The sequence below is a fragment of the Lacerta agilis genome, chromosome 10, assembly GCF_009819535.1.
Source record: "Lacerta agilis isolate rLacAgi1 chromosome 10, rLacAgi1.pri, whole genome shotgun sequence".
Taxonomy (NCBI): Eukaryota; Metazoa; Chordata; class Lepidosauria; order Squamata; family Lacertidae; genus Lacerta; species Lacerta agilis.
Window position 1 is genome coordinate 50411326 of NC_046321.1, and position 25759 is coordinate 50437084.

The following is a 25759-nucleotide window of genomic DNA, read 5'->3' on the forward strand; positions in this document are numbered from 1 at the left end:
AAGTATACCTGTAGGTGGGTTCCCACAAGGAAAGACACAGTGATAACTGCAAGAACCTTTATTGAACTACATAACTGGGAAACAGGGGCAAAGCAACTGCTTATATACATTTCTGAAAGCCTGGGCCACTCCCACTCCCAATGTGATTGGCTGTCTAAACTCCCAAGCTGCAAATCACAACTCAGAGTTCAAGACCCAATGGCAGAGGCCCAAATCCTGAAATGTTCTGTGATTGGACATCATGTATCGAATCAGAATACAGCAGCTCAGAATCTTTAGTCCAGACTCAAGCTCAGGCAAACACAGACCACTGAAAACATAACAGTCCCCATCCTGGGTTCAGAACATGTTCCAGATTGAAGCCCTGTGCCTGCTTTTTCTTCAAAATGAAAGTGGACGCTTTAAGCACTCTTTTATTTTATAAAAATCATATTTATTGTAACATGTAGCTTGGCCCTCATTGACACTATTGACTCTCTTTGTGCATGGCTCTTGTTGTGGTAATTTTCCAGAAAAGCAGAATTGTTCTTCTTGTGTGTGTTTGCTTTTTATGTTTCCAATGCCAGCAATCAGGGACTCCCCAGGCTGCACCACAGGTATACTAACACTACACAAAATGAGTGACAACCAGGCATGTATATGGGGAATATATCCATGGATTAGAGGTTTACCTGCCATGCTCACATTTTGTATAACTAGGATTTAATTACAGCACCATGAGAATGCAATCCCAAAGAAAGCAAAAGTCATTGTCAGATACTGTATTTCTGAAATTGTGACAACTCAACGTTGTAAAAATCAGGTGCTTAGCTAAGAGTCCAGCTCTGGCAGGATTACAGTTAGTGCTTCCTGCCAAAAGGGGAGGAAAAACATCCAAGCATATTACAGTCTGCAGCCAGGTTGAGCTTTATAACAAAGGATTCACATACGAAGATGAATCGTAAACAACTACATTTGCTTATCAGAACCAGCTCCAGCGTTTTCAGTTCAGGAATGGATTTATATGACTGCATTTCCCGACTATTTCCTGTCTTCTAGACTGGTTTGCCACTGTTTGCAATGCACTTCACGATGCACTGATTTAAAAGTCCTGAATAGCAATGAGCTTGTTCCAAAGGAATGAGACTCACATCCATGCAGTCCATTTATAATTCCGAAGAATGTACAATGTTGCAGATGAGTGGAAGGGCACATTCAACATTTATCAATAATTATGGTTTCTTTTGTTTCCCAGTTGTATCCTCTCCTTAGCAACCCTTCACTCCACTTTTATCCAGGCTGAGGAATATAGCTTACCCGCAAAGTGACAAGGCACCATTAATAAGCTTAAAGCAGAAAACATTTTCATTAGGATTTATAGCAGCTACTGAATCAGATGAAGTTTGGGATTTTGCTGAAAAGAGAGCAAATCACATCACATAACACTGAAGGACCAAAATGAATCCGAAGGTCATCTTGTCCAATTTCCTACAGTAAGAATTTTCATATTGTTACAAGCTCTCTATCCTTGTCCAAGTGGGGATAAATGGTTTCTGGGGCAGAACTACAGGAGTTAATTTTCTGTGGATGAAAGAATACTCTGGAGATTTATGGTATCTTTTCAATATTTGCTTCATGTGAACAGAGCATACTGGCAGCAAATAAATGCTCTTTCAGCAAGTAGCAGCACCACTGATGTGGCATCAGATTGTCCCCAGGAAGCAAAACATGTTGTGCAACTTGCCTGTAGGCGGTATCCCCAGATCTGGCTAACGTGAGCTATAAACTCTCATCCCTTTTCCCTTGTGCTTCTCTATGACAATTGATACTGCAAACTTCTCCCTCCCACCCAGTCTCTTTGCTCCCTTTCCTCAGTTCTGATGGGTATGTCATTTCAAAAGATGGAGAGCAATACCCAGCTATCAGGAGATTTTCTTTGATCTTTAGTGCCCACTGTTAAAAAACCAACCGATACATCCTGTACGTTAACAGTCAACTCTACAAAGAGCAGCCGACTATCAGCTGTAAAAAATAGCCATCTAGAGAACAGCACATACAATCTGGAGTACAGTGTGCCATAAAAGAAAGAACAGGACCCCAACCTAAAAAATATTTATGTGCATTGATGGGTGTGGGCAAGAATCTGCTGCTGAACAGATTGTCAATGCTTCCAGGGCTGTCAGTTCAGACAGTACTGTATAACTGTTGCAAAGAACACCAAATATATTCACCAGAGAGCTGGATGTTTCTCTTCTCTCCCTACAGCATGCTTTTACATGGGAAGAATCCGATCCAGAAAAGCAATTTGTAAATATAAGCCAATGAATACCTTGCCAGGTTGAGGTGCACAACTGAGCAAATACAGGGTCACTGATAGGTTATGTACAAGCAATCTTAATAGTTCAAGCAAAGAAGTTATGCCACAAGTTAATCCTGTCGCTGAAACAAAGACAGGATTACTTATTGGCAGTTTAAATGTGTGGCATAATTATGCCCGTAAATGCCTAAATAATGCTGATTTTGCATAATAGGGTGCTGTTGGGAATTATGATGTACTTCATTTGCTTTCCCTCGCTCCAGGAAACTGAGCACTGAAGTTTTGATTTGGGCCTTTGTTCCAAGTATACTCAGAAAAACATGCTGAATATACTGTCCCACCAATCAGGCAGATTGAGGCAGCCGCCTCAGGCGGCAGAATTCCAAGGGGTGGCACCACAAGGGCGCTCAGCCCACCTCTGCCACCGCCGGAGTAGTGAAATGTGGCGGCGGCTTCTTGTAAGATATCATGAGATATCACAGAGTTCTCATGTGATCTTGCTACCGCTTCTCCTTACTTCTCTGGCACCGCCCTGGGTGCCACCCACCCCCTTGTACTGCCACCACCAAAGAAGCAAGGAAAAGCTGTTGCAGCTTCTGACGAGATCTTGCAGACATTTTGCGGGAACTTGGAAGCCACAGACCTGTGACCCCCGTAAGCAAGACTTCAGTGAGGGGGTGGCAAGAGATGGTGGCAAGGAAGGGAAAGCACCTTCTTGTTTTGTCTCAAGTGACAAAATGGGACAGGCCACCCATTTCAAAATGCATAACATTGTAAGCGCTTTGCTGTCAACTCGGTGACTGAAGGTTCTGTATCTAGTTTCTGTTGAAAGCAAAACCCCTATGCAAAGTCCTTTTTTCTGGTGGCAAACTGTCCTGTAATGTGAGGCGATATTGCTGAATATATTGTATTGTGTACTATTAGGGGAAGAAGGACCCCTGGTGGTCATGCGTTATTTAAAAGCAAGGACACTAACATTTTAGGACATTTTCACATGTGATTTTTTAATAAAAAAAAATTAATTTGAGATGCATTGTTTATAAATGTTAACATTGGGTGGAATCCAAGGAGCTACTTCAGGCATATAAAGAAGCTTGGCAATGCCCAATGGAACTGTATTTTCTCTCTCTTTTGCTTGTGTAAAAAAAAAAAACTGAACAGCAGGCTGCTTTGCCATGTAAGAAGCGGCTTTGGACTATATCCTGTTTCAAAACCAAATTGTTATGTTGAGTTTGTTGCTGGCTGCTTTTCAAGAAGCAGCAGACCAGGTGCCCCTTAAGTGTCTGAAACTAATTGTACAGTTGTTGTTGTTTTTATACAGCTGTAGTATATAGGATACAGAATATAGCCATATTTAAGCCTTCAATTGTATGCACTTTTGCTAGGGAGTAAGTTCTATTGGCTTCGGACTTATTTCTGGGTGAACATGCATAGGATTGCATTGTACAAAAGGAAGAGCATGCATGCTGCTTTTCTTACTAAAATGCATGTGAGCAAGTAATATAAGCTGCAATTTTAAAATCTACTGCTTATTTTACATTTGTTTTGTCTCATGTGTTGTTTTATGTTTTAACGTTTTAAGTAGTTAGCCACCAGGGGAATACTTTGCATTGAAGTATATTAATCTATGGAAAAAAATAAACAGAAATCAGAAATTAAATGCATCCCAGTGCCATATATTTTGAAGGGTAAAAGTAGCAATTTATGCACATGTATGCAACCCCAGTCATTTGCGACTGGGCTTTACTGTCAGGGATCCCTTACCTTTTTATGCCCAGTATACATTATGTTTGCATTCTGCACTTGAGCACCAAAGTAGCATGAAAAGGTGCCCTTCAGCTCTCTCCTAATGCTTGGATATTAATCTGAGCTCAACACAAATGCTTCTAGTTTTAGTGTTGCCTTTACAAGCCATTCAAGTTAATGGCTTTCCTTGCAGTCACCCACTGTACGGAAGTGACTCTTCCTATTCTCATACTGGAAAATTTGTGTGAAGACAGTTGTTGAGCAGAGTCACAAGGACATTTACTAGCTGGCCTCCAGAAAACTGAATGGGTGCCTGAACTGTCAAGGTTTGGGGGGAGGGACTTATGTGCAACAAATTAAAAACAAAAACAAAGAAACACAAACTGGACTCTGCAGTTTGCAAAGTGATGGGGAAATCCATTGAAACATGTGGGATGAACAGACGAGAATTGAGATGTGTAAACTCCTCGTAAGTAAATCAGGATGAATGCTCATTGTCATACCACCTGGTAAACAATTGAGAACTAACTTTCAGACCACATCAGTACACATTAGCACCTAAAAATGCAGATCACTTTCTTTTTATGTGTTTCAAGTCACACCTGCATGTTTTGTACACATCAGAGAAGGGGTGGGATAAGCTGTCTTGTGCATATAATGCACAACACCTGTTTCAAATGTATGCACCTCAACTTGACTGTGAATGTGACTTGTTATTTATTTAGAGGCTGATTATAGGGGAAATTTATCTAACAGCAGTATTTCTCCAGAAAGTAGCTGTGGCTTGTGGCTAATATTGTGCATGCACAGCTTCAAAACCCAGTGGTGAAAGCGCAATGGCTGCAGAGTGGTATGTAAACAGTCAACCGCTGCATAAATCAGAATGAATGCTGAACAAACAGGTCTGCAGAAAACCCAGTGTTTGCACGGAATTCCAGTGGAGAGCATACAGTTCATCCACTAGGTGGTGGAAATCTGCCATCAGCAGAGAAATGGGGTGGGGCCGTGGGGGAAAATCACTTTTATTACGAAGGGCAGTCTGAATAAAGATAGCTGCTGGAATAACAATTTAGTATGTATTGATTAAAATCAGTTACCTTATTGCAGGACAGAACGTCAGAGTGAATTATTCCTAATCCTGCCTTGCGACGCAAAGGCAAAAACGTCACTTAAAAGGTTTCTCATTGTTTCAGAAAAGGATAATTTGAATTAAATGAATTTCCCCGGCTTCTTCATTGGTAACTCTGCGGTCGCGGTCCTCGAGAGACAACTTAGCCATACGTGGAATGATCATCCACCCGAGGAGCAGCGTGGCCTTGGGCGCATTTACTCAGAAGTAAGGCACGCAAAAGTTGGAAGACACGTAGTCAGACGGGTGGCAAAAATGAAAAGAATATTAATGCGTTACGTCTGCGCGTTTCCCCCTCCCATAGAGGCGTAGCTGTGCCCAAGTCGCCTGCCCCGACGGCAACAGTGACGTCGGAAGCAGGCAGACTTGCGAGAGAGATTCCCCGACGTACAAAACACGTCCATCTGCGTTGCAGCAAAGGCGAAACTATTCCCATTGTTGTAATTTAAAAAAAATAATGCATTGTCTGCCAAGCGGCCCAACTCTCCCTACTGAATGCAGACGCCATGAGGATTTTTATAGGGTTCTTTCAATTCCTGACGGTGCAAAACGGAGACCCCCCCCCCCCAATCAAACAGGAACCCCAGAGAGAAAGTGGGGGGCTGGGGTGCCGTGCGTTACTCCGGCCACTTTCCCGCCCGTTTCCATGGCTGCGGCTCCGAAGCGCGTGGCGGGAGGCTGCCATGGCGACCGCGCCGCGCTGGGCTCGCCTGTTTCGCGCGCCTCGGCCACCGCAATGGAGCAAGGACGCCTCTCTCGGTCGGGCCGGCGGCAAGGCGGGAGTCCGGCTCCTACCTCGGCCGGCACCAAGCCCGCCTTCGCCAAGAGCGCCGGGGCGGAGGACTCGGCCGAGGCCGACCTCGAAGCCGCCGTCTCCAAGCTCGTCTGCAAAGTGGGGCGCGTTCAGACGGAGGCGCGCACGTATCTGCACTCGGCCATAGGCTGCGAGCGGGCCAAGCGCTGGCGGGAGGTAACGGGCACCTCTGCCTCCTCCTCCCGGCTCGCTAGGGCGACTGCCCGGGTTGCGCGAGAGCGCGCGTAATGGCGCGCTTCTCAAAGCTGCGCGTGGTGAATCCTTCGGGCTCCACAGCTCGAATCTGGCTGTAGAAACCTTCGGGGGGATTTATGTTCCGGATATAATCATCTGGCTCGACCCGTGTGAAGACGTTTCACCCCAGTTTCCATGTTGGATGTGCTGCACTTTAGTTTGTGTGTGACGTGGGGTTCCATACGTCATTTCTCCATTTTAAATAGGGACGTCCTAATCTTTATCATTTATTATTATTATTTATTGAATTTATATACTGCCCTATACCCGGTGGTCTCAGGGCGGCTCGCAGAATAAAATCAAAATATAAAACCACAAAATAGATAACCCGGAAATACTGGAATGGGTTACTTCTGGGTTTCGGTGCTCACACATGTGCAGAAACACTAAATCGCGTTTTGCACATGCGCAAAAGCGCCAAATTCCGATCCGCGCGTGTGCAGACGCGGTGCTGCGGGTTGCGGACGCTGCAGGTTGCGAACGTGCTCCAGCACGGATCACGTTCGCAACCCAAGCATCCACTGTCCTTTTTTTAAATGAGTGCTTTATACATGAGTCATATTGGATACAAATACACACTGTTGTGTGTATACATATGCATACATATACACAAATATACACACAATTATATTTCATTCATATGAATCTTGCAACAACAAAAAGGAGCAACTGCACTGACCTGCTTTTTGTTTTTGAAACAGCAATTGTGTTACATGCAGAAGCTTGGACATTTTCACCCCAGCTTGAGGTCCTTATGCTATTTTTATTTTGTTTTCAGGCAATTGAATACTATAGAAAGCTGCTATCTTCCTTGAGCAAAATGAAGTTTCCTGCAGAATATGTTCCTGGTCATAGCTGTATACGGCTGGTAATTTCAGTTTATCATTTAAAACAAAAATAGGAGCAAAGCACACACTATTAAGCACACACTTGTGGGTTTGGCTGTAAAGCATGGGTTGGTTTTTGATTGACTGATATTTTTATAATTAGTATGGTGCCAAAACTTCCGATGGCTGTTCTGGTGGTTGTTTTGTTTTTACGGTGTCCAGGCAGCCCCCAGCTTACATGCGTTCCAATATGTGTATGTATATGTATGTGCAGTGCGATGAACCTGGAAGTGACCCAGAAACGTCATAAGGATGTCACTGAAACATCACTAAAAGTATGGAACGGGGTAGTGGTGGTGGTGGTGGTGGTGGAGCAGAACGGTGTTTGCAGGCTTTGTCAATGGGCTTCAATTATATGTGATTTCACCAACATGAAACGTTCACCACCTTGAAATGTAACCCCCGTGTAAATGGGTGGGTGTGCCTTTAATCTATTTATATTTTCTTTTCAACATTGGGGGGATAGTCATTCTTGATTAGTAGTCCCGATAGTCCTGGTTGCATTCTTATTTCATAGCACAAAATCTTCTTATAGTGGGTATTACCGAACTCGTTATTTTGAACTTCTGGTGCTGTTTTAATCATACCAGTACAGTACTAAAATATTATAAATAATGTGCTATCCTGGTTCTTTTATTTTAGGTTTTTGAAACCTATTATCATCTAGGTGTTGCTCTCCAAAAATTAGATTTGCACCATGATGCTTTGGAAGCCTTTACTAATGCAATAGAAGCTGCAAATGTCCCCAAGGTATGGAACTTCCATAACATTTGTATTATGTGTACAATTTGTACGGAGTTTTTGTATCGTAGGGAGAGAAACATATTATTTTCATTTAATTGTTACCTTTTGAGAAGTTTAATGAATCAAAAGAATGCATTTTTAGATGCGTTGTTTTTTAAATAGCATACTATTCACCCCATGATTAGGAGGAATTAGGGTAACACGGTACTGTTGTGGTAAAGGTAAAGGTAAAGGGACCCCTGACCATTAGGTCCAGTCAGGATGACTCTGGGGTTGTGACGCTCATCTTGCTTTATTGGCTGAGGGAGCCGGCATGTGGCCAGCATGACTAAGCCGCTCCTGGCGAACCAGAGCAGTGCATGAAAACGCCGTTTACCTTCCCACCGGAGCAGTACCTATTTATCTACTTGCACTTTGATGTGCTTTTGAACTGCTAGGTTGGCAGGAGCAGGGACCGAGCAATGGGAGCTCACCCCATTGTGGGGATTCGAACTGCTGACCTTCTGATCAGCAAGCCCTAGGCTCTGTGGTTTAGACCACAGCGCCACCCGCGTTGTGGTAGCATTTAACAATTACTGTACATCACATGAGAACTAACACCTAAATAAGTATTTTGGCATTGGCAACTCTTAGCAAGAACTAATTTCTCAAAATGTTAGGATATTTTATGCCGTAGTTATTCCCAAACTTTTCCCCCACTGACAAGTCAAAAATTGCTCAGAGTCTTGGGAAATTGCTTAATTTTATCTGCTTGTTGTAGCAATTGTAATGAGCTATGCTAGAAATGATATGAATTGTAATTGTATCTTTATTGCTTCGTTTATTATATATTTTATCATATTGCAATTTGAATTCCATAGAATACAAATTGTAATGCAACAAAACACAATGTAAGACCATTGTGTGAGCAATTTTTTATTTTGAAAGCATGGTGCAGAGAAAAAAAAGTTTGAGAACCACTGCTGTAAAGTCACTTAAGTAGTATTGATAATGTTATTTAGTATGTTGATTAGACATTATGTAGGCATTGGGGCCCCATAGTTTTTTGGATTTTTTAAGTAAGTTTCTAGCTGTCCTAGAAAGAAAGTTGTGCAGCAAAATGTGCAGATACCTTTCTAAGCAATTTCTGTGAAATGAGCCATTCTGGCCACTCCCACCTGTCAGTGTTTCTAGCCAATGAGTGAAGTGAGAGCTGTGATTGATATGTGAGCAACAGGCAATAGAAATCCTTGTTGTTTTCTCCTCCCCTTTAGTGCCCTTTTCCTGCTTCTTTGTCTTATTTTCCAGGCCATGATATTTTGCCTTCCCTGTCCCTCTAGCAACCAGAATTTATCTTAATCTGAGATCAGGTAGTCCCTAGAAGTTATCTTCTGCAGATATTACACAATAAATGTGGGTCGGTGTTTAGAAATCCTCTTCCCTCAAAAAGGCAAATGTGTGAACTTTGCAAAGAGCTTAGGCATGTTTCCTGCTGTGCCAAAGAAAAGACCAGGCTTTCATTAAGAATTCATTTCATAATTAACTCACAGTACAATGGTATACATGCCCACTTAGAAGTAAGTCTCTTTGTGTTTAATGGGGCTTGTTCCCAAATAATCAGATGCATGATGGCAGCCTAGGATTTGGTTTAGGGATGGCATTGTGGGATTTTTTTTTTATTGTGCCATTTACAGCTGTATGGTGGAAACTCAACAAGTTAATCCTTTTCTAGAGATGTAGTTATGGGGGAAGCTTCACCATGAATGGTAGCTGTTCTCCCACAGGATCCTTTTTTAAAAAAATGGTACTACATTGGCCACTTTCCAGTTCTCGGGTACAAAGGGATATAATCAGAATGAATTACAGATTTTGTTAGAAGATCAGCAATTTCACATGTGAGTTCTTTAAGAACTCTTGGGTGGATAACAGCTGGACGTGATCATTTGTTTATATTGAATTTGTCAGTGATACCTAAAACTTCATTTTTTCACCACTACTTGCCTCAGTTCTTCAGACTTGCTCAGAGATCTTCTGTACATTTCTGTGATCTATTTATACTTCAGATTAAACATTAGTTATTATAAGTGTTGTTGGTACCTTTGCATTTCCCATACAATCTCATTAAATTCTGTCTTCGTTCCTTTTTCTCTGCAAGGGAATAAACTGATTTATATGAGCATGCTGCTAATGTTATAGTTCCTTGTCTAGCCCCTTGGGTTCTAATGTTTTTTAAACTCAGTACAATTATGGGAAACACTGCACTGGAATGATGACATAAATCATCCCCATAGGAGTCCTAACAGTCTGGGGAGTAATCTCATAGAACCCTGCTGAGGTAAATAAGACCAGTAATTTGAAATAAATAAAAGAGCAATGGAGCTAATGTGAATGGCTCAAGAATTCCATTAGATTCACAATGGCAGTGTTTATGTGGCATAGCTGTGTAGATCACATTGCAGGGCTGTATTAAATATAATAATATTGCAGCTCACAAGAGTATCCTCTTTTCTCCAGAGTGTCTGTCATGTCGGCTGTGTTTCTGGCTCTTACTACCAGACACCTGCGTTTGCGAGGAGAACTTACGCCTATGTAAAATGCGGTAAGACACATTGCTTCTGTAGCCAAGCTCAATAAGCATGCATGTGTAGGAAAAGTAATAAGTCAAATTGAAATATATTCTACCCGCCTTGGCATCACTATGGAACAGCGTGATTAAGACCTGAGTTTGGATTCTACAGTGTTATGAGTCTGTCTTACGTGCCAAAGGTAGATGTTCTTCTAAATTCAATGAAAATCAACAGGTAGTGTGCGGATTGGGATCACACCAATTGTCACCCTACCTCCCCTAGGCTGTATACATTCATCTGAAGGTCTTCACAGAGTTGCATACATGTTCTGTATCTTGCTGTGATGCATCCCGTATTCTGATGTGAATCATCAGTGTTCCTAGTGTGTCTGGGATTTGACATCCGTACACCGAATCCTGGGCAGATACCTTGGGTAAGGTTTTGTTTCTGAAATCAATCAATCTATCAGAAATCAATCAATTCAAATCAATCCTCTTTTTTCAGTAGCCAACTTTCCTCAACTGGCTGATATTTTTGTAATGTAAGTTCAGAATCATTAAGGAGGTGGGATCCCTCTCTCTCTAAAAAAACCTCTCCCTGGATATTTCAACCACTTACTTCAGAGATCAAGCCTGTTTTGCAATTAGTCCGAAACCAATCCAGCTCTGTTAAGATCCCATATTTTACAGATCTCAGATTCCCTTAAAAACAAGGCTTCACTTTCACCCTTGTGTCTCTTCAAAACCATTTAACTCAAAAGTCCAAGGATTCTCTCAGATTTTCTTTTCCGCAGGGAGCTCTGCACATGCTCTGAAAAACTAGATTCTATGCAGGTAGGTAGAATGTAACCAGATAAGTTAGATTGACATTTTATTTAATTGGAAGTCTCTCTGTATGTGACTTTGTTTCATTCCATTTCCCTAAAAATAAGTCAAAACTAAATAAAAAATAAAAAATCCTTCCAGTAGCACCTTAGAGACCAACTAAGTTTGCTCTTGGTATGAACTTTTGTGTGCATGCACACTTCTTCAGATACACTGAAATAGAAGTCACCAGACCCTTATATATAGTGAGAGAGTGAGGAGGGGTATTACTCAGAAGGGTGGTGGGTATGGGTGATGGGCTGATGGGTGTGGAAAACCTGTTGATGACTGTTAACGACTGCAATTAGTCCTAAAGGAAAAAGCAAGGGGTGAGATGGCTAAAGATAGCTTTGTCATGTATAAACAAAATAGAAAATTCTTTCCAGTAGCACCTTAGAGACCAACTGAGTCATGTATAATGAGATAAGAATCCAATGTATTTGTTCAGACCAGGTCTCTCCATGGTTTTGAGTTTGGTAATGAGTTGCAATTCAGCCACTTCTCTTTCCAGTCTATTTCTGAAATTCCTTTGTATTAAGACAGCTACTAAATAAAAATAAGGTTCTTTATAGTTTGGCATTGGCTTCATTGCTTTTAAAAGGCAGCTCCATGGAAATTCTCACTTCAGTCTTCCTCGTGTACTAGACTGCATAGTTGTTAGGCTATCCTTTAGTGTTCTAAGCATAGTTGAGAAGGGTCTGTAGAATTTGGTGCCCTCTGGACTTTGGGAAATTAAATTCCAAGTTCCTTACTGTTTAGTATTTCTAGAGCTGGGCTTAAGGAGAAGAGCACTGTTAGCAGGGCTTTGAAATCCTCTAGTCAGGCAGCTTAGAGGTTTATCAGGCTATGTTTAGCCACTGATGACAATTCATTTCTGGGGAACCCTTAAAATTGGGGGGGGGGGGAGGCTGACAGTAATGAACCACTTCCAAGATATGTCACATTTGCATTTTTGAAAGTTACCGATTGTGCATACATCAGAGGGCCTTCTCGGTAGTGGCGCCCTCCCATCAGATGTCAAAGAAATAAACAACTTTTGGACTTTTAGAAGACATCTGAAGGCAGCCCTGTTTTAATACTGAATCATTTTATTTTGATATTCTGCTGGAAGCCGCACAGAGTGGCTTGGGAAACCCAGCCAGATGGGCAGGGTATAAATAAATTATTATTATTATTATTATTATTATTATTACTACTACTACTACTACTACTACTACTACTATTTGCATAGCAGGGGGGGTCAAAGCAAGTAAAACAATAGAAATACTTAACTAAGTGACCAATCACGTTGGTTCTGCCCCTCCTAACAAAAGTTATGCCCCCACTCCCATAAGAAAAATCCTGGCTACCCCCATGGCATGCATCCTACTCATGTCCCATTTCTACACATTTAGGCTTTGTGCACTTTCAGATGAAGATGTGTGTGTGGGACCAGTAGACATAATCTCAATTTTCCATCCACGTATTGATTCTCACGCAGTTGGAATGTCTGCATCAGGGGTCGGCAGATTTTTTCAGCAGGGGGCCGGTCCACTGTCCCTCAGACCTTGTGGGAGGCTGGACTATATTTTGAAGGGGGGGAAATGAACGAGGGACAATGAGCGGCGTGTGAAAGGGCTCCAGAGAGGAGCTGGCACCAACAAAGCCCAGACCCCTTCCTCCTCTAGGCATGGCAGGGAGAAGCCAGGAGGAGGGAGGGAGGAGGCGCCACTGCGGTGTGTGCGTGTGGGAGGGGAAATGGCGCAGCCCAAACAATCAGAATCGGATCGTCCACGCGGCAATTACTGACCGTCTGCAGGCCGGATCCAGAAGGCAATTGGGCCGGATCCGGCCCCCAGGCCTTAGTTTGCCAAAACATGGTCTGCATGGAGCTATAAGAGAGCTCCAACAATTCAGTAGCAGAGCGCATTGTCTGTCTGCAGGAGATCCCAGTCACCCCCATTCCCCAGGGTTTTGTTTTGTATTGTTAAAGAAAGATAAGTAGCAGGTGCTGTGAAATATCTCTGCTTGAAGAATGCTGCCTATCTGAGCAGCCAGTGCTGAGCTAGATGGATAAAGAGCATAAGGCAACTTCCTATGTTCCTATATTAATAGAATCATAATATGAGTGTGATTTGTATTCTTAGATGCTTTTAGAGTGGACCTTATGGTTTGCAACTAGACACATATTTTCCTTCCTATTATTTTAGTTACCAGAGTGGTTTTTGGTAGTTTTGCTGTACCTTGACAATGATCATATGGAAAGTTGACCCTAATCTCCAAATAAGAGAAGAGATTGTTTTTCTTTAGATTTAAAATATACCTTCGTCAGTCTTTAAAATGTAGCCTTTAGGGCTAAGCTAACCTGTCTTGTTAAACCTAATCTTACAAACCAAAACACAACCAGTACTACTTGATGTGTAGAGCCAAATAATGGGGAAATGGCTGTCTTTGTTATATGCCAAGCTTACGGTAAGTTAAATTGTGCCCAGTTCAACCTAGTCATACAGAAAAACATTCTTGCCTGTTTAAGTAAAAACTAATGCCCGCAGGCCTACAAAGACATGTTTGTATTTATTTAGGAAAATAAGTCGAAAATCTTTCCTTCAGCACAACCTGTTGAATAGATAACTGTGCACGGAAATCCAATTATGTACCCATTTAGGCATGTAATTGATAGTTTACCTGAGCAGCTACAATGCAAGATGGCAGGTTTCCTGCTTTTTTTGCTTGCTTCAAACAACACAATGAGCTGAAAGAACCAAAACATCTAGCAGCGTTGATAGAATTCTGCATTGAAATGATTTACATGGAGACAGACAACAGAGGCAGGTTTACACATGTGCATTCTTAAATGGATCAAGTAACTGCATTATCAACATTTTGATAGATTTACGCAGGTACATTTACAAGTAAGTGGGAAGCCTTTTTTGTGCTTTGCAAAAGATGCTGAATTATGGCTCAGAAAAGTGGTATACAAATATAATAATAATAATAATAATAATAATAATAATAATAATAATAATAATTCTAAATAATAATGAAGTCATTCTCTGTGCAGGAGGAAGATAGCAGAAGGGGAGTAGGTGAGACAAAGGTTTTGCTTGGGCTTGTTCCACCTTGTTTACATAGCACTAAACGAATTGATTTTAGTATTACAGTACATGCCAACCAGCTGGATAGCAACCCAACATTTTCTGGCCCTACAGGTAGCCTTGTCTTTGGGTTTAGTAACAAAATGTAGTTTGCAGTGATAGAGATTGGTTGCTTGCTAAAGTTATCAGTTGGCCTTCATGCTGTGTTATATTAGTAAGGCTGTGACCCGTTTCACACGCCACATTAAACAGTAGTTAAATACAAACCATAATTTAATGCAAATGTACAGGATTCTTGTGCATGCTGCCGAGAAGTTCTCACTCTGCTCCTCGCCGTGGGTTCATAGTTTGTTTCTTTCCAAACAAACTACTAGTGGTAACTAAGGTTGGTTCTTGGCTTACTGCTTATGGTTTGTTTGGAGAGAAACAAACCTTGAACCAGGTTCAGATGTGGCAGCTTAGCAGGAGCAGAGGAGGAGGGAAGCAATAACTTTTCACCAGCATGCCCAAATACATAGTGCATTCATACTAAACTATAGTTTGTTTTTAATTATAATTTAATGTGATGTGCAAACCAGGCCTGTATGTGCACTAATGAAAAACAGCAAGTTGATGTAATATTTTGTGGTGGTTGCTAATCATAGAAGAAACTCTCTCTGCTCTGTTTCTAGGCAAAATCAAAAAAGCAATATGTGATGCTACAAGAGCTGTGGATTTAGACCCCATGAATCCTGTGAGTAGTAATGCTGTGGTTCATGTAACTATAGGATTCACTGTATGTACACTTTATACTCTTGTAGAATTTTAATATTTTTGGTCGGGGAAATTGTGCCATGTTTTCTAGATTTGGCACTAAGTGGTAAGCCCAAATAAATACACGAATTTCTTTGCAGACTCATGAAGAGTTGAAGCAAGCATCCATGTACATGGCCTCAGTTGCACAAAGCCATTTCACGATTTGATTAAAATTAGACTGCCGCACCATAAAACTGAGTATATAAACACAAGCTGATGCGGTAAACATTTGCTATACTATGTCTATGAATCTAGTAGAACTTGCTGTTACTTGAGCCACAAACATATTGGTGCACTCTCCCTGTTTCTCTTGAGTGATGAAAAATTTCAGCGCTCAGCACGTAGCTGGATTTGGTTTCCTTTGGAAGAAGGACACTGGATGCTTACAGTGTTTTGTAATGTTTTAGTTTATTTACAGATATACAGGTTGGGTATAGGAGGAGGTACATCTTTAACATTCATATCAGCCAACCAAATCTACCACCCTTCATCTGATCTCCAGAGAGAAGCAGCTCTGAATCTCCTGATGCTGTTAGCTTATAAAGGAATTAAAAACTCCTCTTTCTCTGTCTGTCTTAGTCTTTAGTCAAATCTGAAACTTCTTTTGTTTCTTTTCACACATACATAATTCTCAACTGTTAAAACTCCTTTATTACTTTCAAGATTTTGGTGGGGAGTTGCCTTAATTCACATGGATTGCCCTGTTCTCAGAACTCTTAACAGCAAGATGCATAACAATGTAAAACCATGTACTGTGCTTACACTGGATTAATAATACTTCCTAAACCTGTGGTCCCCAAACTCCTCACTCCGCTACAGACCACTTGGAAATTGCTGAGGCTCTTGGTGAACTGCTTAATGTTGTGTGTGTGTGTGTGTGTGTGTGTGTTCTACTAATCAAAGCACATACATAATTCATATTTTAATAACCGTAGTCTTGCCTTTTTAGTGCAATGGATGAATAATCCCCCCATGCTGGCATCGCCATAGACCTGAGGCCAAGCTGCTGAGAAGCGCCTTTTCAACTGGTGATTTTTTTAAAGGAAAAAGTAGCAGTCTGCACCAGCACCATATTACAGAAATCAATAGACTGGGGCCTCTTTGCCCTATGTGATGATTTCCCCCTTGTCAAAGCATTCTCTATCATTGCAAGAAGTCAATCCAATGCCAGGACCAAGTCTTGATATTCTTGGTAGTTCTGCAGCCTTAACATGGATCATCTGGAGCTCACAGACCACTGCTTGAGAAAGGTTTAAAATGCAATAGTGTGGCTTCAGTCATGATCTCGCCACAATTTGCATCCACACTGGCTCTCTGTTAGTTTCTGGGTGCATTCCAAGGTGCTAGTTTTAACCTCTAAAGCTCTTAAGTTGGCTGGGTGTTAGCTATCAAAAATATTGGACCTGCTCATCACCCTAAATCAGTGGCAGAGGCTCTTCTCTGTTTCCTGCTCTATTTGGAGGTGAGGAATGTAGAGGAGTGTGATGTGGCCGTGGGATGCCTGGAGAACATCTCTAGGTATGTCTTCCTACTGTGACTGGTGCTAGTGGAAGGCTGCTGTTCTCTTGTGACTTTCATTGAAGTATTCCTTTAAAGTAGACTGGTTCAGCTGTTTTCTCTGTTTATTTCTTAGCTTAATCATCGTGCGATTTGTGTTTTAGAACATCATATATATAATTGTTTTTGAACTGTACAGTTTGGAAACAAAATAAAAAAAAATCCTTCCAGTAGCATCTTAGAGACCAACTAAGTTTGTTATTGGTATGAGCTTTCGTGTGCATGCACACTTCTTCAGATACACACAGTTTGGAGTAATGCTACGCTTGTAGCCTGTCTGTGATGCACACAGTTCTCTCACCCATTTCATCTTTGTGGGAGGCCTGTGAAGTAAGTTAGGAGCTGAAAAGTAGTGACTTCTGGCGAGGAGCAGTAGTAATATGCTGAAGATCCCATGATAAATCCCAGGTACAGCTGGGCATTCCCCCTGAAAACCTAGAGAGCTGCTGCCACTCAATACTGAGCTAGACAGACCAATGGTCTGACTGATTATAAGACGGCTTCCTGTGTTGACTTTCCTAAAGTGAGCTTCATCCCTGAGTGGGGATTTGAACCTGCTAGTTTAAGCTACCTGTGGATTTAAGCTGTGATTTAGACAAAACACCTTTTTCAGTTTATGCTGACTGCTACACTTTTTGTTTCCTAGGATGTGTACTGTATCAGAGCTCTTGCATGGAGCTCAGCAAAAGAAAAAATGAGGGCCCTTACTGATTTGAACTTTAGTTTCAAGCTGAATTCATCTCATATTTGCACTATGATCTTAAGGGGAGCTATTTTAAACTCCCTTGGGAAACTGCCTCCTCCGAAGAAAAATAAAGATCATGAAAAGGTAAATGGCATTGTCCTGGAACTTATGGTTTTCATTGGTTTGCCTCATAATTGCCTCCGAAGGGGGTACCAGATTTTATCCAATTCTGAAAAAAGGTCTAGCCCACTGGACCTATTAGTATGTAATTTGACAGACTTTAGCTACTTGCTAGGGGCTATTCAGCTATAGCTCTCACTCATTACTGTCAATAAGCTGGGGAAGTTATAGTCATATTAAAATAATAATTATAATAGTGAATTGGAGGGCCACAAAGCTTTGTTTTTCTGAATTGGGATTTGTTCTGTGACCCTGAGCCAAATTGGAGACTCAAAAATTGGTTTCTACTGTCTCAGGCTGTTTTTTTCAGAATGTTGAGTGGGAATCGGAAACCAAATCTCGTGCTCAGTGCACACCTCTTGTTTCCACCCCTATCAATTTCATGTTCTTCACCACACAGCTCCTCACTGAGGGTGAAGAAACAAAGCACTGTTTGTGATTATGTATGATTACCGTGATATAGCAGGCTCATCACCTATGTGACTAGTAAGGCTATAGCCAGCAGTAGCAATTTAATCCATTCAGGTTGTCATGTGATAATTGTATTTACTGTGGATAAAATGTTATATAGCCTGGTTCTGGTTCCTTGTCAGATATTGAAAATATTTTCTCTCTGTGTGTAATATTAATAAGACAGTGGCTGTGAAATCCGTGCAATATTACTGGAACCCACTCATGTTTCTTTTCAGGGTTTCAGTGCTTCACACGGTCATTAAAGAAACCATCTCTTGACATCTACAGATATGATTACATGTCTAGTGTTTCTGTTCTGATTAACTCTGAAATTCTTAAGGAAGTGTGACATCACACAGCCACTTGCATGTTTTTTAATTAGTCCAATGTTATTCTCTGACATAGGAAAGTCGAATGCGGACTTTCCCCCCACGACGACATGGTTTGAACAGGATTTTTATATTCTTTACAAAAGCATTATCCTCTGTATCTAGTGCTACAATAGATACATCCCCACTTTTAAATCACTATATATGTCCATATATTACATCCTTGAAGGAAAGCCTCCATTGTGTTTGCACACAATGTAGAATGGCTAGTAGCGCTGGCATTGCAATACTAAGAAAGGACCAAATGATCTGCTATAGGCACAGCCTAAAATAGTCTTTCCACTAATTTTCATCCCTGACAATGAGTACAAAAACCAATACCCTTTACTCCAGTATCAAATTCTGAGTTATCCAGATTCCAAATAAATAAATCAATTTACAGCATTGCACCCTTTTAGAAATCCTACACGTGCTCTTAATCAACCCTTATATTTCAACGTCTAGTAGTACTGGTTTTTCTGAACACACCGGTACCTGTCTCTGAAGATTATTTAATTTGTTTTTGTTTCCCAATAGGCATCTAATATTTCCTGGGAAAGTAGGAATTTCTTTGATGTGGAAGATTTTTATAGTCCAAAAATTCCTTCATTCTATGATAAGTGAGTAGGAATGCAAGCAGCTGCCGCATGCAGTATAAAATTGCATGATAGCAAATGCAAACTATTGGAGGGGACGCTGTGCTTTTGAAAAGGGCTTGAAGTAGCGAAGTAATCTCTTTGCACTTATTCCATTTCAGTTTGTATCTTCCACTGTAGTTGCAGCAGCACTGTACTTCACTGAGAAGCTGGATTTCTCCTTCAGGGCAATTAAAAACAACAACAACCACAACCAGGAAAAGCCATTTGAGGAATGGGTGACTTGAAGTGTTGCTGGGATATATTTAACCACTCTCCATTCCAAACCCCTTTCATGGCAGCATTCATCCCCACTGACATGGGATTTTCAATTAACTTGGGAGATAATTTGGAGTGAGGAAATAACAATGGGTTCCCAATTGCCCTCTCCTGAAGTGGCTTTTCTTGCTACACACAAAGGATGATTGGTGTGTGTTTGTGTATTTATTTACATCATGTTTATTTCTGTGTAATGTGTAGTTTGATTTTCAAAGAACAATTCCAGGATTTCGCAACACACTCATGTGAAGTGCATTAAGTGTGTGCATCCGCATGATATGGGGTCAGAATGAATCAACTGCAGAATCATTCCTTCACTACCAGAAATGCACAGAATGAATGTGGGCTACTCTTAAATAACATATACAATTGATTAAAGGTAAAGGTAAAGGGACCCTGCCCTGACAGTTAAGTCCAGTCGCAAACGACTCTGGGGTTGCGGCGCTCATCTCGCTTTACTGGCCGAGGGAGCCGACGTTTGTCCGCAGACAGTTTTTCTGGGTCATGTGGTCAGCATGACTAAGCCACTCCTGGTGAACCAGAGCAGTGCACAGCAACTCCGTTTACCTTCCCGCCGGAACAGTACCTATTTATCTACTTGCACTTCGACGTGCTTTCAAACTGCTAGGTTGGCAGGTGCAGGGACTAAGCAACGGGAGCTCATCCCGTCACAGGGATTCGAACCGCCAACCTTCTGATCGGCAAGCCCTAGGCTCTGTGGTTTATTCCCTAAGTGCCACCCGTGTCCTTAGGGAGTAAATAATACACAGACACATCATCATCATCATTTATTAACATGTAATTTGGATTTTTTAAAATCCAGCTAAAATATTTTTCCTTTTTTTAAAAAAAGCATGTTTGAAAATTAAATCTGACCTTTTATATATAACCTTCATAAAAATGAATGAATAGCCCTCTTTTGAAATGCTGTTTTCAAGAATGAATTGTGGGGCACATCACCACAGCTGTTATCCTCCGGTCTACTGTATCTTATTGACCTTTTAATCCTATTTGATGCCTGGAAATTAACTGATTGCTGCAATTTGCTCAGTTAGTACTCCAGTTATCAAACAATGTGGTTACCTTAAGCAATTAGTGTGCACTTCATTTTAGGAAATATTTAAATAAGTAACTAGATATTTTTAAAAATTGATTAATTGGTTATTTAAAAAAAATGATTAATGATTTCAGATGCCTTTCTTGATGATTTACTGTAAATCAATCCACCCTAGACATACCTTGACTTTTTTAAAAAAACAAAAACCTACATCTGGGAAGAAAGACCTCTAAAATTATACATTAGCAGAGTGATCTTAGACATGTCTACTCAGAAGTAAGTCTGAAGGAGTTCAATGGGAAGTAAACTCATGCTTGAAACCCAGGCCCAGAGAGCTTCATTCAGCTCATTGTAGATTGTATTAATCCCAGCCAGCCAATGGCCTGTCTCAGTATAAAGCAAAACAAAATAGAAAATTCTTACCAGTAGCACCTTAGAGACCAACTGAGTTTGTTCTTGGTATGAGCTTTCGTGTGCATGCACACGAAAGCTCATACCAAGAACAAACTCAGTTGGTCTCTAAGGTGCTATTGGTAAGAATTTTCTATTTTGTTTCGACTATGGCAGTCCAGCATGGCTACCCACCTGTAACTCAGTATAAAGCAGTTTCCTTTGTTCTTACGTTTTGTGATGTTGAATAAACCATGAAATGAAGGTAACAGTGCATAAATATATTACAATGCATAAATGTTAATAAAACCAAGTTCCTTATCTTCTGGTGATTTCTTTTTTTATAGATACCTCTGGTCTCTAAATGTTTTTCACACCGTAACTGAAATAGACCTGTTTGATGGAGCTAGATTCCTCTCCAACTGTAAGTGTACTTGAAATGATTATGTTACAAATGCTCTCTTTGCTTTGCCTTTCAGTTAGTTGGATTCCTAGAAAATGACCTTTGGTTATAGAAACCTACAGGAGCACCTCCCTCAGTGGGGTGAGCCTCAGCTATGCTCTCCTGGCAGCAGTGTCCTTGCTACTTTACTAAGGCTGTGCTGTGTATGCCTTAAATTGGGTTTTATTATGTAGAAAAATATGCCTCCTCAAGTCAGCAGCATTCTTAAAGCGACTGCTGCTCTAGCAGTGAAAGCTGTACATACACTTGTTTACTTACATTCTGGTTTCTGTTCTGCCTTAGCTAAATATTTCATGGCTGTTTTTGTTTTAGAGTTTGTTTTAATCCTCTAATTCAGGGGAAAAAACATTTTCTTATAAAAATAAATATATTGCATAACATAATTTCTCATGTTTTTGAATTAGCCATTAGCAAAAACAAAGAACAAAACCTGAGGAGACCATTTAAATGTGGCTCTCTGACAGTGTACTCCGACAACATTTCCTTATTAAGGCGAAAGATGTACTCACGGCAAAGCGTGGCATCAGTCACTGGAATTAATGGTAATAATTAAATAGATACTTAAACATAAGAAATAATAGGACACTTTCTTGCTTCAAGCTTGTCAGTGTAGTTATGATTGTTAAGGTGCTTGCATTTGCACAGACCAAATCTTGCACACACAAACATATACATGTACCTAGGGGTGTCTGAGTATTTTGATGAAAACAGGAGTAGAAATTGCTGGTGTTTGCTTATCAATCCAGTGAATACAGTTGCTATTCACTGTTGTTGCTTTGAGTCCACGTAATTGATTAGGTTTCTCCCCCCCCCCCCAATATTTGCATCAAAATAAATGGGGTGGAATAAGGCAATGGCCACATAAATCACATTATTGATTTTGTAAACAGTGTAAATTATATAATTTTATCACAGCAGGCAGCAAGACAGTGTTTTGGGTGGAGGATAAACGGTGGCAGAACAGAATAGCTCAGTTGGTTTAGAGCAGGCTTCCTCAACCTCGGCTCTCCAGATGTTTTTGGCCTACAAATCCCATGATCCCTAGCTAGCAGGACCAGTGGTCAGGGATGATGGGAACTGTAGTCTCAAAACATCTGGAGGACTGAGGTTGAGGAAGCCTGGTGCTCATAACACCAAGGCTGCAGATTCGATCCCTGCAAGGGTAGCTGCATACTCCTGCATACTCCCTTCCAACTCATATGATTCTATGCTCATCCTCCCTTCCACCTTTATAGACAGGCCTTCTGCTATGTGAGGATGATTCAAGGAAGTTGAAGAATAGGAATAAAGTCCTAAAAACAATATACGCTATATTAAAACCTGTGAAAAGAGAAGTCCCAAAATCAACCAAATACCACACTGCAGATTTATAAAACACATTGATAATATTATATTTGCTGTTATGTGTGCAGTTGCTTTTTAAATACATCCTAACATTTGCTTTTCTATATTATTATTATGCCTGAATACTGGATTGGTGCTCTCAGGAAAGAATCGCTCCAGTTTATCTTCAGCACCTGGTAATCATTTATTTTATTTTATTTTTTTCATATTGTTGGAATTCGTACCAGAATTGTTTTTATATAAACACTTTCAGAATATTAAAGTGCTCATCAAGCCCTGGAAGCTTCAACATAAGCTTCAGAAAGAAAACTTGAAAACATGATCTACTTTGTATATTATAATATAGGCAATGTAATCCATCTTATCCCCTGGCAGGAATCTGGGTTACAAGCAGCTGGAACCACATATATTTAAAGCCATATTGGCTTGTGAGTTGTGTGGTTCCCTCTGCTGCCATACTCTACCTTTTTCTTAGATCAGTCTGTAGTAATATAATCATCCTGCCACAAAATAAATCAACCAGCTTCTCCAGACTGGTGGTATAAAATATTACAGGATTTCAGGCAGGAAGCTGATTAGAAATGAAGCTCTGTAAAATCCCACAATCTTTGCAGGTGCAAACAGTATTTAAAGTAGAATCGCATGTTACTTCCCCGATAGCAGTGTGAGCACAAATCACCATGAATGCACAATAAAAATGATAAGGTGCTACTGGAAGGATTTTGTTTGTTTGTTTGTTTGTTTTTGTTTCGACTATGGCAGACCAACACAGCTACCTACCTGTAAATAATAATGATGTCTGCAGAGTCCCGAAGACTACACTGGATTTATACAATGCCTTTTCAGGGGGGAAATACTTCTTGTTATATTAACTATTGCTCTCCTAATACATCCTATCATTTGCCCCCCCTTTTTTGTTTACTGTGCCTGACTACTGAACTGGTGTTCTTAGGGAAGAAAGACTCACATTTGCCAGCTACACAGGAATCTGTTGATTAGCTTTTCGTACCATGATTATTGTTTTTCTATAAGCCATCTCAAAAAGGTTGCATTTGAAGGCCTTAAAATGTTCAACAGAAGCTGCAGAAAGGAAACCTGAGAGCATGATGCACTTTGCACATTGCGGGGGACGCAGTGAAACCTCAGCACATGGCAGGAATCCTTTTGGCAAGCAACTGAACCATCTCTTCCCACCCTCAATGCGGCATGCCTGCCATTAGCCAGAGTACTACTACCTGTGAGATGAAGGGCCATATGGCCAGCAATTCTTGGAAACTTGAAACCCTCTGCTGTCAACCTTCTGTCTTCTGAGCTTCTCTAGGCCCTGACCATTTCAATGAATAAGGCAGCTTAGTTTTCTATGGTTTGCTGGGCCTGGATTATTCCTTGGAAGGAATACCTAGAGACAGGTAACTCTCAAGTCAACCACCATGCAGAGGCTGCAGTCGCACCCTGCATTGGTAGCGCAGAAAAATAAATCCTACAGATCTAGATAAACTCCACCTTCACCTAGCGATAAGGAATGACACAAGGCCAATGTATGCTGAGCACCCTTGGGTCAAGATTAGATGCACTCTTAGCCCCAGAATCCTAATCTGCCTGGGAGTATTTCTCATAGTGCACAAGTATGAAATCCTAGAAGCATGATCAGTAGAGGGGCTATGGAGTTTATTGCCTAGATTATCATGCCCAGGTTTGCCACGTCCCCAGCAATGGTATAAGAGACCTTTCTCTGCATGGAGCAGCTTCCTTGGACCAGTAACCTTCACCATTAACCTTCCATAGGATAGTCAGGAGGTCCACCCTCCACCTTCATGTGACATTCAAAGATCATTAAGTTTGCTTCTTAAGAATCGTGCAATGAGTACTACAGAGCTTTTTCCTCCCACCATGTTCTAGGGCAGACCACTGGTACTGTTAGCTAGGGATGATGGGAATTGTAGTCCCAAACATCTGGAGGGCCGGAGTTTGCCTATGCCTGTTCTAGGGACACTGCTCCTTTCATTGCCTTTGCTCTCTATTTTGCAACCCTATTGACTGAGAACTTAAAGTTGGACTTACCATGATTTAGGTATGGGGGGGGGGATTCAGTTTAGTTTGCCTTTAAAGGTGAACCTACATAGTTTGCACTTTCCCAAGCAATATGCAAACCGAAACATTTCCTACAAAATTTGCACCTTTCTGAACTTTGCAGTGTCAAATAATGTGTATCCCTTACCTGTTTTAAATCTTATGCGTTCAGTTTATCTGTATGTTTTATCGTATGCTGGTTTGTGACGGAAATAAAAATTTGATACTGTGTATGAAAATGCTTATACTAGGGTCAAGTTTGCATTGAAACACACTTATAGGTGCAAATAACCTATAAAATGCATTATAGTAAGGAAATGTGTTTTAGAAAAAGCATGTGTATTAGGCAAAATTGCATACAAACGTTTGTATAAAGAGAAATTCACACTAAAGTGCTGATGAATTTTCATGAGGATTTGAAAAAAAACAACAACGCAAAATTGTTATGGAGAACTGAACTTGCGATTGAAAAATGAGAAACAGATAAACTTGGTAGATTCACCATGGCTACTGTGAAGTACTCCTCTAGGAAGCAAGGAGTGAATCAGACTAGCTCACACACACAATAGGGGAACAACCAGATCACTGAGAGTGGTTTACATGTTTCCGCTGCACAATTTACCATGGTAGTTTCTTAGTTAAGGACGCTGCTATAGTCTTACTTTCCCTAAACAATGGCTTTTTGTTTATAAGAGATATTATATGAATTAGGCTGGAGTCCATTTGAAAATTGGTGATGGTTAAACTAATGCAAAAATACAGAAGAGAGAATGCTAAATACAGTAACCCCTCCCCTCCCTGTTCCTTAGGTACCGGTAGTGAAAATTTAAAGAAAACTGTGGCAAAAAGATCAAGTTCATTTACAGGCTGGAATGCATGAAGAATAAATCAGCTTTCAACAGGATCATGGTGGCCTGGTACATGGCAAGGTATCAAGTGATGTTTTTGACAGTGGAGCTTAAAATACGCTATATTTTAAAACTGGCATTCTTTAAAATGTGTTCCGTTCCTTAGTAAAGCGCTTTATTAATATATGCATATATTGAGTGTGTTTGTATTGTACCTCTCAGGATCCTCAGTTGTTTTCAGGTGGCATGACAAAACCTATACCGGCCACAAATCTATTTGCATTGTGCATTTACACTGTTAT

At 40.8% G+C, this 25759-nt stretch overlaps 1 protein-coding gene and 1 long non-coding RNA gene across 2 annotated transcripts; both read left to right on the forward strand.

The window, feature by feature from the left end:
- The first annotated feature begins 254 nt into the window (after nt 1-254).
- On the forward strand, nt 255-3268 carry LOC117054508. Its single transcript, XR_004427501.1, has 2 exons — nt 255-1472; nt 2560-3268. It is a non-coding gene; the product is annotated as an uncharacterized LOC117054508 (long non-coding RNA).
- Nucleotides 3269-5817: 2549 nt separating this feature from the next.
- Nucleotides 5818-25489, forward strand: LOC117054558. The gene is made up of 11 exons (XM_033163516.1): nt 5818-6141; nt 6998-7087; nt 7749-7856; nt 10344-10428; nt 15005-15066; nt 17332-17514; nt 18909-18991; nt 21080-21156; nt 21600-21737; nt 22683-22715; nt 25419-25489. Exons 1-11 carry the CDS (start codon nt 5818-5820, stop codon nt 25487-25489), a joined length of 1254 nt encoding a protein of 417 aa, XP_033019407.1.
- The last annotated feature ends 270 nt before the right edge of the window (nt 25490-25759 follow it).

What these genes read in the sequence shown, in the direction of transcription:
- LOC117054558 (XM_033163516.1), top strand. Translation starts at nt 5,818, where the DNA reads ATGGCTGCGGCTCCGAAGCGCGTGGCGGGAGGCTGCCATGGCGACCGC. An exon ending in GGGCCAAGCGCTGGCGGGAG is followed by an intron (nt 6,142 to 6,997) that starts GTAACGGGCACC and finishes TTTTGTTTTCAG; the next exon opens with GCAATTGAATACTATAGAAA. An exon ending in ATCAGTCACTGGAATTAATG is followed by an intron (nt 21,738 to 22,682) that starts GTAATAATTAAA and finishes TGGTGCTCTCAG; the next exon opens with GAAAGAATCGCTCCAGTTTA.